At 41.3% G+C, this 20,234-nt stretch overlaps 1 protein-coding gene across 1 annotated transcript in view; it reads left to right on the top strand.

Moving 5' to 3' along the window:
* Positions 1-20,234, top strand: part of slc2a9l2 (solute carrier family 2 member 9, like 2) — a 214,672-nt gene that overhangs the window by 4,444 nt on the left and 189,994 nt on the right. Inside the window, exons 3-4 of the mRNA XM_083770450.1 lie at positions 4,663-4,763; positions 14,035-14,139. Of these exons, the coding sequence (XP_083626576.1) occupies positions 4,680-4,763; positions 14,035-14,139 (189 nt within the window). The 5' untranslated portion in view covers positions 4,663-4,679. The remainder of the gene's footprint in view (positions 1-4,662; positions 4,764-14,034; positions 14,140-20,234) is intronic.

Raw genomic sequence — 20,234 nt, 5'->3', positions numbered from 1 at the left:
TCAGCAGAGACAACACTGTCTCACCCCAAAGGATCATATATTGGGGGTCACATTTTTAGATCTGCTATTGTACTTTCAAAGGATTTTAATTAATTTTATTCATTCTGCACTATGAGTTACTTATGTACATAATGAGTACAGTACTTAAGTCTGTGTATAAAATATCCCACTTTGAATAGTGGACTCTGATTGGTCACTCACAACTCTGGGGTGAGTGAAATGTAATTCAAACGAGGAGTGCCAGACCAATCTGCCCAGGGCAACATTTATTTTTAGCTGTAGTAGATTTGTCTGGTTTCCAGGCTACATGTGCAAATACCTTGAATCTTAAGGAATATGCTGTCATTTGCCAAAAATAACTGAAGTTGAGAGAGCATAAATTAAGCATAATTCCACATTTTATGGCATGATTTATCTTGTGTGATTGAAGCTTTTCCCCAGCTACACTTCATCGATTTATTTAAAGTTTAAAGTTCTTTGTGTCCCCTTTCTCCACGCTTTGGAAGGCTGTTATTGTAAACGACACAGAAACCATTGACTGCCTGTGTTTGTGATCGCTACTGTACTGCACTGTCACTGTATGCTGTGTCTCCATAAGCTTAGTTAACCATTAGTCAGGGGGGAGTTAACATTGTCATAAAGATCTGTCTCTCTCATGCGCGGTTAGTATGAAATCCCCGTAGCTTCTGGACACAGTGTTGGAGTGTTGTCGGTGAGTTGGGGCCAATGACATGAACCAGTCGGCTTGTTACATTACTGGAAACTAGAGCCAGCATTGTTGTGCTTTAGCCTGACGCTATGGTGAACCTTAGACACTTTTTGAGACTTCTCTCTAATAACCAACTTTAACTATCTTGTCTCCAAAACATTTTATTGTTGTCGGGCACGATGGGCAGAAACATTAACGCTCATTAAGTGTGTGTGTGTGTGTGTGTGTGTGTGTGTGTGTGTGTGTGTGTGATTTACAATAACCACCTACTTTATCAAACTACAGCGTCACACAAAAGCATCAAAAGTAGCAGATCTTCTTGTTGATCTGCTATTTTTTTATTTGAATCTTGGAAAGTAACAGTTTTGGACATAAGAAGTTTCCACCTGACAGATGATTTGTGTTGCAAATCACATGTGAAAGAACATTGTGGTAATCATTTTAATATAAAGGCTATATATAGTGGGCTGATTGTGTGCTGTTTTTAATTTGTAGTGATTTATTAAAACGTGCACCAGACTTTACTGCATACGGTACAACAATGCTGTTGATAGACAACGGGCAAAGGTTGTCTTTACATTTTACTATACAGTATATGACGTGTTGGACATGCATGGGCAAAGTGTACATGTTGCTGCTGATTATTGTTTATTACTGTATTCTTATCTGGAGTACACAGCTCTACGTAACCTGAGCTGATTCTTCAGCGGATGCCAGAAATGTAAAATATGCACATTGTTGTACAGACTATAGAGAGAGTCCTATGCTGTAAGGTTGGAAAAGTAACACTTTGAGCATCCTATAGTTTGTATAGAATCAGCTTTATTGTCTGTACAGGTTTACAAAAAAACTGGGTGAGATTCGTTGAACGTTCTATTGTTTTATTTCCATAGGTGGAAAAACATTGAATGAGAAGAGGAGGGGGCAAGGGGGAAGACATCCTATAGCCTAGATTACTGAGACATGCACAGCACCGGGGGTGCAAAATTAGAAAATATTAAAACACAGAGGACCAACTACACCATAATGACAGTCATTTATGGGCCCACATTAAACTAGAGTTCTTAAATTCTGTCCCCCGGGAAGCAGTGTGTTAGACCTCAGACTCCCATTTTATATCTCTGGGACGGACCCCAATCTCTGTACACCATAAAATCATAAATATTACTTTAACTCTGAGACCCCTTTTCCACCGGTTGGTTCCCAGTGGGAACCGGTTCAGTTCTTTTTGGTTTTTAGTCCATGAGCCAGAGGTCCAACATTTGTGGACGAACTATACACTATATTAAATTGTTTATAGGATCAATACAAGTAAATAAATACATGATAACCCTTCCACAGTAATAGCTTTTTCATATTTTCGATTATTTTGCATATTTTCCTACATAATGCCTCATTTATTAAATAAATATTAAATATTAAAAAATGTAAAATTTGTAATACAATAAATCATTGTCTTCGTGTAAGTACTCAATTGGGGAAGTTTCATGGTGATAACAATCTAATATAGGTATGGTTTTGCACACTCAATTCATAATTAACGTTTCAATTTTGGAGCTCTGGCTCATGGACTAAAAACCAAAAAGAACTGAACCGGTTCCCATTGGGAACCAACCGGTGGAAAAGGGGCCTGAGAGCATGGGTCCATTTGGTTTCTGACTATCGATCATTATGTCTGGGGACCGCCTGGAAACCCCTCAAGGGGGGCTCCAATGATATAGTGTTTCATTGCACCCCAAAACATTCTGTGACAAAATATTTCTGAATATGTTGTGCGAGGGAGAAAAATATATTCTTAAAAATGCATTCAATAAATTTGACATTCAAAATAGCCGATCTACAAGCTCATAAAGCTTTGAGATGTTGTGAGCTTGTTAATTATGTGCTATTTTTGTTATTTGTCATATGAAGTATGGCTCGAGAACTTTGTATAGGATGTTTTAACATGGCGTCTCTGTCTGGGTGGAAACTCAAACTGTCACTTCAGCATTCAAATTCCAGAATGGCAAACGTAGTGGATACAAACTCAAAAAGCACTGCTTTTCTCAGCGTTTCGTGCTTGTGTGACACTTTTGTGAGGCTGTATGTAGTATGAACATTGGTCCTCAAAGTGGGGTCCGAGGACCCCCAGCGGTCCTTTGGGAGGGGGTACCACGGGTTTCCCAGGAGAATGTGTTAATATAGCGTCACAATCATTTTATACCACTTTACCATAGATGTGGGGAGACACGACACGCAGACAGACAAGATCCTTGGGATCGGAATTTGAACACTTTGTCAGGCTGGATTACCAGCCTAGGTGCCTGGCCCAGGCCGTAGATGTGCTATTTTTTTTAAACTGTAGGCCTACTATTTGCAAATCTTTTGAGATTTATTTTTATCTTTATTTTTGAGATGGGGAGGGGGGGGGGGGGGGGTCTGAAGCCAAATGCATTTAATTTCGTCATTTTGTGGGTCGTTGACATGGAAAGGTTTGATAAACACTGGCCTGTTTGAAGCAAAGTATTTCAATGTTTGTCCTGACGAGTACCCAATGGGTCATAATGTTATTGCTTTTGAGCAGAGATAATTATTCTTTCATTTTCATTTTCATTTTATTTTCATTTTTCTTTTTTACTTCTATGCCATTTGTGCAGACAGCCTGCACAAATGCTGTTGACTACTTATGAGGCAAATAAATATATATATAGGCTAAGAAATCAAAGTATGACCTAATTTGTTCCACAGTCCTAGTAGAATCTTGATTTCCCCATATCCATTCTGTTGTTCAGCTGCCTTCAGTGCTGCTCTTATGGTTACCACTAGGTGGCACACTCGGACTGTTTTGCGCCTGCTTGATGTGAAATTGTGAATGTGACTATTCAATTCAAAGGGCTTTATTGGCATGAGAAAACTATTCACTATGATGATCAGATCAAGAGTTGCATATCTTTAGCAGAGTATTGCAGTGATTGACCAGTGCACCTTTAAATGACTACCATCTCCTCAGCAGTGTTTAAAACTGAACCACAGACTACATAATGTACACTAGCTGCTGTCAGCAGAAACCGCTTCTCCATATTTTAACTTGTTGTGTTTCTTCCGTAAATGTATGCTCTACTTTATCATACTACAGCATCACACAAAAACATAAGAAGCAGATCCACAAGCTTAAAAAAAAAAAAAAAAGAATCCTGAATAGTAACAGTGTTGGACATATGAGGTTTCCACCATGGCGTTCTGTAAAAACAGTATATAACCTATACTGTAGAATAGACTTTAAATTGTGTTTGCATATATTTAAAAAATAATATTGCTTGAGGTTCAGTACAAACATTAAATACACCCAGTTCTACAATCAAGTTTTAGTCTCGTTTACTAGATTTTGCTTTGATCTGGATTAAGAGTGTCTGCTAAATGCCTAAATTGTATTGTACCACTATAATCGTTGCTGTCGGGAGGAAACCTCATTATGCCCCAAACTATTACTAGGCTACTACTATATACATAGTAGTAGTATACTATATACAAATTCAAAAACTGGCAAAAAGAACTGGCAGATCTACAATCTCCGTCCGATTGCGACACATTTTTTTGTTTGTAGATTGGCTATTCTTGCTACTATGTGACAGTAGTAGTAGTAGTAGGAGTATGACAATGTAGGGCATTCATTTACGAAAATACATGAGAAGTAAAATTATGGAGACAAGAGGTTTCTGCCCGACGGCAACGATATGTATCATTTCCTCTTCAATGGATGTCGTTACACAGTGTCTTTTCTTTAAGAAATCCCACTTCCCCTTCCACCACCCCCCCCCCCCCCCCTTCAGCTTCCCCGGTCCCCCTTGACACCATGCTACACACTGTGACACTGTGTGTGTGTGTGTGTGTGTGTGTGTGTGTGTGTGTGTGTACATGTACGCTGCTGGCAAGAGAGTGACACTGTGACCTCACACACTCCCCTCTCATTCCAGCATGCTGAATAATTAACATGGAGAAGGCAGCCAAAGATGACCAAGTCAAAACAAACAATCTCAAGATGATGTCCAGTGGCTCCATTGAGGATTCGGAAAAGGTTGGTCCCCCCCCACAACACACTCTGTCACGTCTGTGACATTTCTATTTATAGCCAGCCACACACACCACACACACACACACACACACACACACACACACACACACACACACACACACACACACACACACACACACACACACACACACACACACACACACACACATCCCTTCCTTACGCTGTGTGTGCTGTGCATGTGTTCATTATATTTGACATGGCGATGTCTCAGTTTTTGAGTGGTGCAACCACTCCCTTACGGAGCTATGTGTGGCTGGGTGTGTGGCTGGCTGGGTGGGTGGGTCTGAGCACGAAAACAGCATGGTTGTTTTCACCATTTGTGCGCAACCTAACACACACAACCGGCCCCCCGGAACCGGCCCGCCACCCTGGGCGCGTTCCTGGGGGTCTGGATGTTATGGGCCCCCTCCCCCTCCCCCGGGGACCCCCACACGGAGTTGCACCAGTCACTTCACACGGGTGTGATTTTTAGTTACTTCTACTCCACTACATCTCAGAAGCGAATATTGTACTTTTTACAAATTATTATTTACAAATTTTACTTACTACTTACTAGTAGATTTAGATTTTTTGATTATTATTACAACACATATACATTAATCATTTTGGCCTTGCTTCTCGAATATTCAATACAAGAGGTGGTAACACGCCTATGGGTTTGTTTATGGCTATGTCTGAGTCATAGTGACATGCCTCAGTGATGCAAATAGCCACGTTTAGACTCACTATATTGAGAAAGGACGCAATTATGTCACCCTCGGGGGTCCTGGGATTCAATACTGTACTCAGTACTGTACTCTAACATTGTTGAAGTAGGAGTTGAAGTCCGATACGTTGGTCCTTTTCCAGATAAGAATGCACATAGGCTCTTATCTTCTGGCTCTTATCTATTACATGGTGGGTCAGGTCAGTTCAGGTCAGGGGGGCGTCCATGAGGAAACCGTAGCTCGACACTAAACGTGCGTCCTCTGTTATGTACACACTGCCATATCATCATGTAATCATGTTGTGTATGTACATACTGCCCTGTGCACGTACAGACCCCGCATACGTAATAGCTAGATAGCCAAATGAACAATTGTCACGTTTGACAAAACTGGAAAAGCCAAAGGCAGACACGACACTTAAGCAAAGTCCAAGGGCTATTATTCACAAAAGAGGAATGGGGGGTAGGGGTTGCCAGCTGGAGTGGAGAGGTGGTTGGCAGGCTGAGGGCAAACGGGCAGACGGGCAACTGAAGCACAGGAGAAAAGGAGTAGGTACTTAAAAACACTAGGAATGACTGGCTAGGAGCCTTACTGAGGAATGACTGGCTAGGAGCCTTACTGAGGAATGACTGGCTAGGAGCCTTACTGAGGAATGACTGGCTAGGAGCCTTACTGAGGAATGACTGGCTAGGAGCCTTACTGAGGAATGACTGGCTAGGAGCCTTACTGAGGAATGACTGGCTATAGGAGCCTTACTGAGGAATGACTGGCTAGGAGCCTTACTGAGGAATGACTGGCTAGGAGCCTTACTGAGGAATGACTGGCTAGGAGCCTTACTGAGGAATGACTGGCTAGGAGCCTTACTGAGGAATGACTGGCTAGGAGCCTTACTGAGGAATGACTGTCTAGGAGCCTTACTGAGGAATGACTGGCTAGGAGCCTTACTGAGGAATGACTGGCTAGGAGCCTTACTGAGGAATGACTGTCTAGGAGCCTTACTGAGGAATGACTGGCTAGGAGCCTTACTGAGGAATGGGGCAAGAGGAGCATGGGCTCTTATCCTGTGGAGGTTGATGGAGTGGACCTGAATTCATTGCGTACGTGTCATACAAGTGTGCTTTTAACTCATGTTTAGCTCCTCGCGGCAATACGGCTCCTCGCGGCAATTTAAACCGCCGCAATATCAGTGTTTAAATAAATAAAACACTGTGGAGCAGAGCTGTTGTGCGGACATCTTTTCCTTTTGAACTGTTGCACCCCACGATGTATTTTTTGTATTTATTATTCCGGCCCTTGTGACATGTGGGTCAATACATCGTCATCATGCATGATCATACTGTAATTAGCAACCACACTTGCAATTTCCCAGAATTGCACATTTCTATTTGTACTCAGTAGGCGTTCCCGCATAACTTCCGGGTATGATGATGATGTCACGCGCATACCCTCTATTGTAATCATAGATAACAGAAGGTGAAGTGGCAACAGACGGTGATCTTTGCTGAGTATGTCCACTAGACAATCTTTTGTAATTTCCTATGCTGACGTCTCCGCTGGAAGGTACAGGCCTTCAAATGTTATGCTGTTTTGTACAACATGTTGTTTATGAATGGTAAATGGCATTTATATAGTGCCTTTATCCAAGGCGCTTTACATTCACCCATTCACACATACACCAATGGCGGCGGAAACCATGCAAGGCACCAACCAGCACATCAGGAGCAATTAGGGGTTCAGTGTCTTGCTCAAGGACACTTCGACACTATAACTCTGGGGTAGCCTGGGTTCGAACTGGCAACCTTGCGGTTACCATCCAGCCACTCTACCCCTGAGCCACCGTTTATATACGATCGTTTCTAGCTATAGCCTGCAGCACCTCGACTAAGTGATGTGCGTATTTCATGAGTTTTTGCACTGATCAATATGTGTTTTATTACTCCCTCATTATCCCATGAATTACTGCTCAAGAAAGGCTCTCTGCAGACCATTTGGGATCAATGTGGGTAATGCGTTTACCGGGATGTTATCAGGCCAACCCAGTGGGTTTCAGAAGGTCTGTGTGATTGAGATTGCAACGGCACTGGACTGTTTGTAGCGGAACTTGACGTTTTCTGAACAAATACCTATACCTCACCTATACTGTAGGTCACTTTATACATTTATACTGTATGTTGGCTAGTCAAAAATAAGAGCAGATTTGAAAGCTCACATCGCCTAACTTTGTTGTACATCTGCTATTTCTTTGTTTATTGGTTTTTTTCACAGAAGCATTATTTAAATACTGAGTTTGAAAATAATAAATGGTGGCATTAACAGCTTCTCTTAAATAAACCCCACAAGTATGACATAAAAGAGTAAACACATTGCATTTTCACCCCAAAGAAAAAGGACAACAGAAAACAAGACAAACAAACCTCAAATACTCGTGTAACCATAAAAGAATAGTGCAGAACTTAAAAAATGAAGTCCTTGTTTATAACGAACCAAGATAACTTTTTCTTAGCAGTTAACATGGTATAGTTGCAGAGGTTTGCTGTACAGTATAGCTATCCTGCTGGGCAAGCTAAATGGAAGCAATGTCTTCAGATCCATTTCACAGCCTGACCTTATGTAATGTAATGGATGCTATTTCAGCAAGAAACATTGGGTTTTTCTTTTTCCTTTTCCTTTTTCTCTTTGGACAACTTTTCTCTGTGTCTGTAACTCTTCAGTGTACAAATTGGTTCCTTGGATATGAAAGAAATATAATAATAATAGTTTTTTTTTGCGGCTTTCGCCTTTATGTTATATTTTTTTATAGAGAGACAGACAGTAAGCTGACGGGAAATGGGGGAGAGAGATGGGGGAGTGACATGCAGTGAAGGCCGTCGGGATCGGGAGTCGAGCCCGCGGCACACTGCCAGACTCGGGTTGCCGACCAAGGTGCCTGGACCGCTGAGCCACGGCCCAGGCCAGAATGTAGGTTTTTGAGATGTACTGTATCATCTCTGTCGGGTGGAAACCTAAAAACTGTTAAAAGTTTAAATACAGCACAAAGCATCTTTTGATGCTTTTGTGTGACGCTGCCTGTAGTATGATCAAGTAGGTAGGGCATTGACACATGCTGGATCTAATGAAAATAATGATAATAACAATAATGGCGCTTAATTCCCCAATCCGTCAATAACTTGTTTTGCATTAGCAATAAGGCACTTCTCTCCCAGAAGCCTCAGTAGAAGAAGACTATCTTAATTTGATGTATCAGTTTCACCACACAGTGGAAGGAGACTCATTCAATGAGTCAACTGTGCATATCCTGAAGAGGGCCGTGACACATGGGTTATCCCTGTCACAGTTGTTAGCTCAAAAAAGTTAAAGACCAGTGCCATGATTTCCCCCCCTAAAACATGATCATCAGGAATTATAATTATAAACAAGGAGGATGTTTTTTTTTTAATTCATTTTCACCCCTGTGTCAATTATCTAATGTGATCCTGGGCTCTACACACCCTCCGCCAACCTGGGGAGAGCAACGGACTTGAACTCATGCTTCCTTCATGCCTGAGTGTCCAAGTTGCTCCTTTACACCTGACAGCGGGGAGTTTCCCTGGTTGGACGTAGCGTGTGGAAGGAACATGTTATTCCAACCAGTTCCTTTCCCCTCCATCAGGCTGGCCAGGGGGAGGCAGTTTAGAGACCAGGATTACTGGCACTGCTTGTTTTTTGTGAGGGTGCCTACCCCATTTTGATGTGGCCACACCCACCAGTTAATTAAGTATACCTGGTTTTCATCTTAGCGCCAACCAGCCACCTGAACTTAAGCCGCGTCCACAGCTGTTGTATGACAACTAGAAATCCGTGGCCCTGTTGTACCCTGCCCTTTTTGAGTGGTGCAGCCACACACACATTAATGAAGCAGCCACACACACACACACACACACACACACACACACACACACACACACACACACACACATGATTTGTCACAACAACAGTTGGCTTTGTCCGAGGCTTAAGAGGTCTTTAAATAAATCCTTTTTGAAACGTCCATGGGAAGAATGTATGGGGAATTCTTTTCTGGGCCTGTCGTCGTCATGAAAGGGGGCGTGACTGCGACGCTCTATACTGATGGATACCAAGCCAGTGATTAGTCATGCCTTATACGCCATACCAATTTACTTCAGCTGTTAATAAAGCACATTTACGCACGCACGCGCACAGAACAATACAGTGCATGAGATGGCTGTCAAACGGCAAGTCAAATATTCATACAGTAGGTTAATACCAAATTGGTGGTTCTATGAATTCAAAGCACGCACGCATGCACGCACACACGCACACACAGAACAATACAGCGCATGAGATGGCTGTCAAACGGCAAGTCAAATATTCATACAGTAGGTTAATACCAAATTGGTGGTTCTATGAATTCAAAGCACGCACGCACACACGCACACACCGAACAACACAGCGCATGAGATGGCTGTCAAACGGCAAGTCAAATATTCATACAGTAGGTTAATACCAAATTGGTGGTTCTATGAATTCAAAGTAGTGCGATTCATTTATTTATTACACCAAATAGAGGGGTCATTTCCTCAGCCGTACAGTCGGCCTCGGAAGGTGAATTCATTTCAAAATAGTTCCCCAATAATCTGCTTGTCGACTGATGTGTGAAATTACGACCGCCACTTTTATTACCTGTGTGAATGATTTATTTGAGAGCACCTTTGCATTCATTATGCTGGCAAACTGAATAATAATTATACTTCTTTGTTTTCACACACCTTTTGATACACCCTTTTAATTTGGATGTTTCAGTTTGGCTCACCAATGGATTCGTCCCCCTTTTTTTCCATTTTGTCATGTTCATTAGAATTCAAAAAGTAAAACTCCTTTGTTGTGAGCCAAATATTGATTGTAGAAAGAGGTTTTTATTTATTATTGGCATAATTGTTTGGGAAACTACTAATTGTACCCCTTTTGGTGTTAGCTATTGAAAAATAGCAGATCTACGAGCTCGAGTGGCGCGCTACGAGCTTGTAGGTCTGCTATTTTTGAAAAATCGACATAGAAACATAGCTTTTTCAGAAAACTGTCAGGATGTAGAAGACATTTTTTTTAATCTGATCTCAGGTCAAAATGGGTTTGTACTTTCCACCACTGCCATTCACAGACAAATTGAGTTTGACACATTTCCTTGGAAGTTTTCTTCAAATTGTACTGGTGCCAAACTAAACGGCCTCCAAGCATCTGTGCATGAGACAAACTGGTAGCAGCTTATAGCTAGATAAACAAGGAACAGTCCCCGGATCATTTTATCATTAAAAAAGAAATCTTTTCAGCAATCTAAAACGTTTAGAAAACAAAGACCACAACAAGTAATTGTGATGCACAAGCCAATATGTTTCAAAAGTTGATCTGGTAGTTGTATATTTAAGCAATAAGCCACGAGAGGTCTCAGGTTGCGCGGAGGGTCTTCTACCTCCCAGCCAGTGTAAAGTACCCGGTAAGCTGGGGCCTCCTCATCTACACTATACCCTACAAAGCCAAAATGCAATAACTCAAAGTCAGTAAAGTGAAGTAAAGTCAAAGCCCCCCCCTCTCCTATATATGATAATTTGCTTTTTTTCATAGAAGTGTATATTTGTACTTCTTTAAATGTTGATGCTGATTAATTGAAAATAGAAGACCCTGATGTAAACAAGGCTTTTTCTGGTTTACCCTCGTAGCAGATTTTGTATTGACTTTCGTTTGAAATGTACCTGTTCTACAAACTGAACTGGTTTAGAAATGTCAGTCAAATGAGACCTTGGCAAATAAGTGACATTACATTAATTGTAAATATGTTCTTGAGGTAACGGCTAAGGTAAATGTTTATCCTCCAAAATCACGAAGGCTAATTTGACCTTTGGGATACACAAATAAGTCGGTGTGTCCAAAAAACGTATTTGCTGCAGTTTGTAGGGCAGTACATCTCTCATTTGGTCTACCCTGCATGTTTATAATCTAACCTTACATCTTAACGGTTCCTCTATTACTTTCTTCCCTCCTCTAAGAGGGTCACCTTTTTTCCTCCTACCTAACGGCCACATTCCTCTGCTGAGTTTAGCAGAGTAATAATCAGCCCCAAGTAGGACATCATAAATTGCTGATCTGGCATTGTGCTCGATGGGTGCCAGGTCTAACACAGCAGGGCAGGGGGGACATTTTGACCCTCCCACACTTTATACGCCTAGCTGTCTTTCTTTATGGCACTGAGTGCCGGCCCACTGTGCTGAATACTGCCACAGTGTTAACTATTGATGATGCTGCTGCAATGTCGTGAGGGACCAGATTTTGTCACTAAAAGCCTCGGTACCGAGGCTATACTGTCGGGCTGAATCTATCTCACTATTTTTAAAACACTAGACTGGCAGAGCACCGAGTCGGTAACAGACGGCAAATGACTCAAATGACTACACACAGAACTGATTAAATGGCATCTGCCTACTCTTTATTGCAAGCTTGAAGGAAGTGATTCGAGTGCACATACATTTTAGTTGACCATTTGTTAGGGTCAATTAAGCTGTTTCATCGTTGGGGTCAATTAAGCTGTTTCATCGGGAGTCATAATTTGCATTTAAATTGTGTAGTTGTGAAGTTTAGTTCTGAAGAGTGCTGCTGGAGTTGATTGGCTGGTCATGTAAAGAGACTTAATTGAGTCTTGCTTATTGGACTTCGACCAAGTCTCCTTTTGCAAGGGTTTATTCTTTACTTAGAAATAATGTATTATTAGGACTAGCCCTTACCCGTTGTGTGATATTTTCAGATTCTAAAAATGTCTGTTTGAAAATGACAGTTTTCTGAAAAAGCTATGTTTCTATGTCAGTCGTTCTTCGATTTTTCAAAAATAGCAGACCTACAAGCTCATAGTGAGCCATTCGGTGGCGCGCTATGAGCTTGTAGATCTGCTATTTTTCAATAGCTAAAGCATAGCATGATGCTGACACCAAAAGGGGTTCCCGCCCAAAATGGGTTTTAATGTTTTTTTGTCTTGCACTCCCAATGACAACCAGACAAAGGTGTGAAATGTCGTGTGTTGAATTCCCTCGTCTTCAGAACACGCTGGTAAAAGCATCTGGAAGAGGCTTGCGATTCTGAATGGGGAACAGAATTGTCTGATGAAATCTGAAACCTTGAACTCTGAACCAACCATTAATTATTTTAAAGCTTTCCTTTTTACTAGTAGCCTATGCATTTTTGTGGTTCCAAAGGAGTTTACTCAAATTCATTCAAGTGTGTTGATTTGTGGAGATAATTGAGTAAACATTTGAAAAGCATGTGTTTGCTACAGAACTTATTTTCTTTCTTTATCCAAAGACCCAATGCAACTCCAGTCCCCTCCAAAACAATCTGTGGTGGGATCCCATGGTGGACCTATAACTTCCAGGTTTGGTCTACAAAAAGACATCCTCCCTGTAGTAGTTAATAGTTGTCTTTGTCTGGCACTCCCAAGGACAACCCACCAAAGGTGTCCTCGACTGGGGGTCGTGCAATGTCCTGTGTTGAATTCCCTTGGTTTCAGAACATGCCGGTAAAAGCATCTGAAAGAGGCTTGGGCCTTGGGGCTCCAAATGGGGAACAGAATTTGTCTGATGAAATCTGTAACGAGGGCTTGTCCAGAATACATACCTGTGCCACTAATGCTAAGTAGCAGTGAAAACAATCAGCGTTGCCATTTTGTGAGCGAAACTGACAACCAAAATAATTGAGTAGGTCAGGTCAGTCAAACTATTGTCTAATGTTGTTTGAGTTACATGCATTCCAGATCTCACAAGCTCACAACGTTGTGAGCTTGAAGATTTCAAATAGCCAATCTAGTAATCTACACATGGTTAATGTGGTTGAACTGAAGCAAGCCCGAATAAGCAACTACAGTACACTTTATGAACAAGCCTCCCCCAAAAAAACAATATGGCACGCAATTAAGGTCTTTGTCAGGGCGAGAACTGGTAGAAAAAAACCATTAAGATCTGAGGCCGATTCTGCAAATACCTTCTAAAAGATAAACAGAATCCACCCAGAGTTTCTCCTCTGTGTGATCGATGCCAGACTGAAGAGGTTCTTGTTTTGGGGCTTTCGGTCCGCTCTTATGTGACTTCTGGTCAAGGATATTTGAGTGGTTTTCAAGTGTTTATTATAAAAGACATCCATGTTGACCCTCCACTTGCTCTTTTTGCTGCTGGAGAATACTGCCGCAAAAGGCTTTAGTGCTTGCTTGGAATGATTGCAACCAAGAACATATTTATTCTACTGGACTTCAAGTCATTCTCTGCGCCCTGTTGTAAAATATGGATATATATATAATCATACAGATGTAGATAGAAAAAAAAGACAAACAAGCTATATAAATAAAATAATAAAATGGACCCTTGAGAGTGTACAAATGAAAACAAATGGACCCTTTGGTTCCATTTGTACACTCTCTAAGATGTCATATTAACTCTAGTGTGTGCGTGCGTGTGTGTGCGTGCATTTTTCTTTCATGGGTTTTTCTTTCATGGGTTTCTTTCCCCCCTTTTTAGACGCAGCCAGTCACAGCCTGTCTGGTGAACGCAGCCTTCTTTGGGGCCCTGGGGTCATCCTATCTCTATGGCTACAACCTGTCTGTGGTCAACGCTCCTGCCCAGGTGAGTTAGATCACAGTGTGTGTTTTGCGGCAGGCACGTGCACACACACACACACACACACACACACACACACACACACACACACACACACATAAAAGAGGTCTGCAAAATGCACCCTCTCCAGAGTCAAGAGAATCGCCTTTTCCAAATTATCATGAACTTGAATGCAGCATTTTATGTTTAAAGAAGAATAGGTAGAAAGCAAGTAAAGGTGGTTGCACACTGGTGCGTTTTTTTTGTGGATCCGAAAAATTGCTGATCTACAAGCTCACGTGTCGCGCTGTGCAGTTTGCAGATCAGCTATTTTTGGTCTAGAGATTTTTGAGGGGCACTATAGCCCCCTTTTTAATATATTTTTTATCCCACAATTTTGTAACCCATTTTTCACCCCTGTGTCAATCATCTAACTAATGTGATCCTGGGCTCTACACACCCTCCACCAACCTAGTCCCCCCATATATGGGGGACAAGGGGAGAGCAACGGACTTGAACTCATGCTTCCTTCATGCCTGAGTGTCCAAGTTGCTCCTTTACACCTGACAGGGGGAGTTTCCCTGGTTGGACGTAGCACGTGGAAGGAACACGTTATTCCAACCAGTTCCTTTCCCCTCTATCAGGCGCCCCGGCTGGCCAGGGGGAGGCAGTTTAGTGACCAGCCCCTCCTACAGTATATTCAGCTATAGTGTAGATTTTAGTCTTACACAAACATTAAATTCCCATTGACAATGAATGGATGATGTACGATGATAAGAGCGCGTGAGTTTTTTCTGGGTTTTTTTTTACCCTTCAAGATGGCAACCCACTTTTCGGTTCTTGTTGCTATCTATTGTACAGTACTGTATATAGCAACATATTTGCTAAATATATATTAAAATATAAATATTTTAATAAATATTTTAAAGGTATATTCAGTGATTTCACTCAAAAAACCTTAGGTTTCGTTTTTGGCTGTGGGACCCTGCCTTTCGTCCAATCAGGATAGAGAGTCAAAAACGAAACCTAAGGTTTTTTGACCCCCAGGGGTTAACTGGGGACAGGGAGGAACTCCTTATATGGCCAGCACACTCTATAGTAGGGAGGATTATCACAACAAAACAAAAAAATAAGTGATATTTGAATTAAGTGAAATCACTGAATATACCTTTAAGTTTTTCAGAAAACCTATGCCAGGATTTAGAAGGCGTTTTTAGAATAAGCCTCAGGTCTAAATCGGTTAATAAACATATACAAACGTGTCAAACCAAATTCTGGCCAGAACTGCCCTTTTTGTTGTTGAAATTCCAGCACCTGCCCCACTTTTAACATTGTCTGCATGTCCCTGTGTTGCGCTGCAGACAGAACGAGCTGCCCATAGGTTTTCCGCTGTGTCCCCTTCTCTCCGTTTCATGCTAGTGTGGTACCTGGTAGACACCAAATACTCTAGTTCTACTATAGCAAATACTGTTAAAACTGAAAGCTGGGAGAGCACCGGAGAAAATGTGAGACGGCGGACAGCAGACGAGATGATGTTCCGATGTTGGTTTATTCGGCAAAGTACAGCACAGCATAGCATACAGCATAGGCTCACACTGGCCTTGACCAGCCACAAGGTAGTGACTGGCAAGACTGACCCAGTTACATTGAAATTCGACTGATTATCAAGAGTTACAATACACATTGTTCCAGACTGGCCTGTGGCCACCCCCCTAGAAGATAGAATTGGGATCACTGTAGCCCTTAGCATGTAAATGTCCTTTGTGTGTGTCACCCAGGAGTATAAACAAACCATCGCTACCCAAGGGGTCCCGGCTGAGAACTTGACGTGAGACAAGCTCTCAAATCGACACCCCAGATGACAACATGCAGGATGAGCACTATACTTATGAAGAATCATTGGTTCCAGATTCCACACATCCCCCCCTCATGACCGTCCACAAGACTGTCATGTCAAAAACATGGAACCATAATTCTTTCACCCCCTTGACCCTTAGCTGGACAATACATTCAAGACACCAGAAACGGCATTACAGTACAGAATTTCCCCAACATGGTTTTCAAACGCAGATATTTATGATATACAGTTTGTCATAAATAATTTCGTTACAGTAGTTACAATAAAAATTTCGGATCAGTGGAGAATTCTCTTTGTATTACTTCAAACTCTTATGGCTAAAAATGTTACAGAACAATGAACACATCACATGGACCTCTCTTTGGAGATCCACATGAAAACACTGTCACTTCGTCACCGTCGACAAAGCAAAGACCAATATCTCAGCTTGTACGTATGCACACAAACAAAGAAAAATAAGAAACTCGCATTTTAAGCCCTAGAAAACCACAAAGAGTCAAATTAAACCCTCTTATACACTGTAAATATTCGGCTGCCAATTGCCTTATAATTTAATCACTATTCTGACAAATACATAATCTTAAACAATGAATAATGGAAAATGATTAGTACAATTAACTGACATTTAAACAAGACATGCCGCGTTCAGCTCCATTGTTACAAGAGCATTTTTGATATGCAATAACCTACATGTTTTACTAATAAACTCTGCTATCCCAAGGCCAAAATAAGTCACTCCTTCGGACTCATCCTGACCACATCACAACAACCACCCTCTGTGATTCCCATGACAACAATAAAAGATAAAAAATAAATAACATTGAAAAGCCAGAGTCTATATATAATAACACGTATCTCTCCATATCTCTAGGAAAATACCTCATTGACTCATAATTAGGCTACTTATGACTCAACTTATCTAATTATACGACAAACATACCAACATGAGGCCTAATAATTCATGTTGAAAACAAATGCGACGCACAATTTGTAATCAGAGAGAAGGAAAGTCCATCTTCGTCTCTGCTATGGACAAAGGAAACTTCTTCTGTTGCTGCTTTCCCAATTTACCTTGAAAGTTCGCTCAGCCAAGTTGAGAAGAAGTTCACCGCTGTTTTTCGCTGAAAGTTCTCAAAGCAAACAACATGCAGGATGAGCACTATACTGATGAAGAATTATTGGTAACAGATTCCACACTAGCACTCCCAAGAGAAATCAATGAAGCATGATCAAGGCTTAAAAAGAGATCCGAGGCGCATCTGAGCAAATGCCAACTTGTTTCGACCACCTATACGGTCTTCATCAGAGCGAGAACTGATGAAGAACTGGTCGAAACATTTATTATTATTATCATCAAAGTTTGATTTATGCTCTCCTTATTGAGTGCAGATCTCCTCTTTTTTTTTTTAAGCCTGCATTCCCGCTGATCCTAGAAGCACCATCAGCATATACCCTTTGACTTTGTTTTTGAGGGGCGCTATAGCCAGCCAAGTCTATGGATTGGAGCCTAATTATAAATTCCCCATCCAGCAGCGTAACTAGACGTCAGTAGTCTCCCACGCAGGCTGGTCAGCGCCCTATCCACAGGCGCTTTGGTTCTTAACCCATTTTGGACTGAGGTCGGTTCTACAAATGTCTTCTAAATCCTAACATTCTTCTGAAAAACCCATGTTTCTTTCTATGTCAGTTGTTCTCAAACATTCTCACATCATTTTGGGACCCCCCAAAATGATATGTAATTGGCCCCCATCTGAAAATATGTTATAGTTAGTAAAATTACACATTTCACGTGCATGTCTTCAGTCTTCAGTTTTTTTGTTTAGTTTATTCGCACAATAAAAACAGTACAAAAAAGGGAAACATCAATAAAAGAGAAATATGTGCAGGTGAGAGAAGAAACCCATGGAGGGCTTATGTGGTTCTCACCAAAGATAAGATACAATATAGTAATAGTAATAGTAAGTAAACAAAGTAATCAAACAGTAATCAAACAACATCGACATCCCTGAACAGATGATTAACTTTTGGGGTCACTCTAGAGCGTCTCTGTCTGTGCTGTTTGTATGTTTATACTGTGCCCAGTACATGTCTGTCACTGTGTGTGTGTGTGTGTGTGTGTGTGTGTGTGTGTGTGCGTGCGTGCATGTGAGTGCGAATGTGTGTGTGCTGCACGTGCAGCTATGTAATGTATGTTTGTCCCCTCCCTCACAAGTCCTCTCAAACATGTCATAACACCTGTTTTTAGATGGTTAGAGAGATAGACCAATGGATAGATAGTCGGATAGTTACAGATACAGAGTAAGGAAAGTACTGTCGCATACAGCGATACAAAAGTAAGAAATGACACCAGTGGTGGAAAAAGTCCTTGCGTACTTAAGTAAACGTATTAATGCGGCAATTTAGAATTTTGAAGCACAAGTCAAAGTAATCAAAATGTACTACAAAAGCACTGGCATCAAAATCTGGCTGTCTGTCTGTAGAGGCCCCACAGGCTGACAGGCACCGCTCTAGTATACTTAAAGTATGAAAAGTAAAAGTATTCATTATGCAGAATGTCCCGTTTCACAATCTTTTGAAAATAGCAGATCTACAAGCTCACAACGTGTCACATTGCGACATGTGTGTTTGTAGTTCGTCTGTTTTCAAATAGGGCTGAAGTGGCTATAAACGTATGTTTTGTAATTATAATTAAAATCTACAAAGTGACTTTTAAAGTTAACTAGTAAAGTTTATAATTGATTTATATTTGCCTCTGAGATGTAGTGGAGTAGAAGTAAAAGTATTGGAAATAATCCAGTAAAAACTACAGTACTTGAGTAAATGTACCAGTTACTTTCCACCACTGGAAGTAACAGAGCATCAATAATGAACAACAACAGTGTCCCGGCCAAGACAAAAACGCTGTGTCATCACCTCACGTTTTCTATAAAGAAAAAGTAAAATAACAAATTAGATGCTTTGGCAGGGTTAGCTTGAAAGTTTCACTTTCTTGCCAGACACGTCTCACAGAAATCAATCGGCCTTGACAGAACGCGGAAATAAACACTTCCACTTTAGCTTTGCCAGAAAAGTTTGTCATGTCAGGTTAGGTTGCCTACCGATCTGTTCCACAGAGCTATTATTGTAATATAATTGGTTGTGATCGGCTGATTGGATGCAGTTCATTAATTGTGACATTGTTGCAACTTACCCTCACATAAACACAACACCCACACAGGAAGGAAACCTTTCATATACTACAGTATACTTTCAAAGTCACCAGTAAAGTCTTTGCTATAATAAGAGCTGCTGGGGCTTGACAAAATGTGAGACATTGTAGCCAAAAGAGACCTCATGTTCACAGAACGGATTATTGTCAGGGCTATTCCCTATTGTTGGCCGCAATGAAGATGTCACAAGAGACTTAACTGGAGGCGAAAATGGAAGGGATTGGATTGTCTCTGTCTGTCTGTCTGTCTGTCTGTCTGTCTGTCTGTCTGTCTGTCTGTCTGTCTGTCTGTCTGTCTGTCTGTCTGTCTGTCTGTCTGTCTCACGGGCGAGAGTGTTTACACTCTTAGTGTTTACATTAAGTGCATTACGCTTTCATTCTCTCACAGTTGCAATAATTGGAAAGATTTGGAACGAATTTGGGCATGCTAATTAGTCAACGTCATGATCATCCAATGAGGCTGTGGGGCACGTTGGCAAGTTCTACAACTCACACTTAAATATATAACTGGCACCTATCTAACATGCAAAAATCGCTAAAGCACTGAATATATAGAAAATGAATTAAATCCGCACTTCCAGTCGAGTAAGAGTCTTTATTAATAAGCGCGCAGGCCTTCGTCAGTGTCAAAAACGCGCCGAAACGCGTTTGTCTGTCTGTTATGACTGCTGCTGCGGAGCACTATCTTTATTAATAAAGACTCCTACTCGACTGGAAGTGCGGATTTAATTCATTTTCTATATGTTCATTTGGAATCTGCACCCAGCACACGCCTGAAACTATATAAAACTGTCTGAGTAGCCTTTTCCTTTCAAGTAAATCACTGAATAGCCATCTGTCCCATTTTCAGGTAGAGTCCAGTTTCTTTTTAGACTCTGAGAGTGCCTAATGGATCCCAATGGGTCTATTACTCTATGTTTTATAGTCAACTAAGCACTTCACCCATTCCTCGTCTTCATATAATTGGTCCTGATCCTCACTAACACTCACGGTACCATTTCTGGTTAATCGCTGTCAGTGGCATGCACAGACATTTAGAGGGGCAGGTGTTCAAGT

The sequence above is a fragment of the Protomyctophum parallelum genome (genome assembly GCF_964188405.1).
Source record: "Protomyctophum parallelum genome assembly, chromosome: 8".
NCBI lineage: Eukaryota > Metazoa > Chordata > Actinopteri > Myctophiformes > Myctophidae > Protomyctophum > Protomyctophum parallelum.
This window is presented reverse-complemented; position numbering and strand designations above follow the sequence as displayed.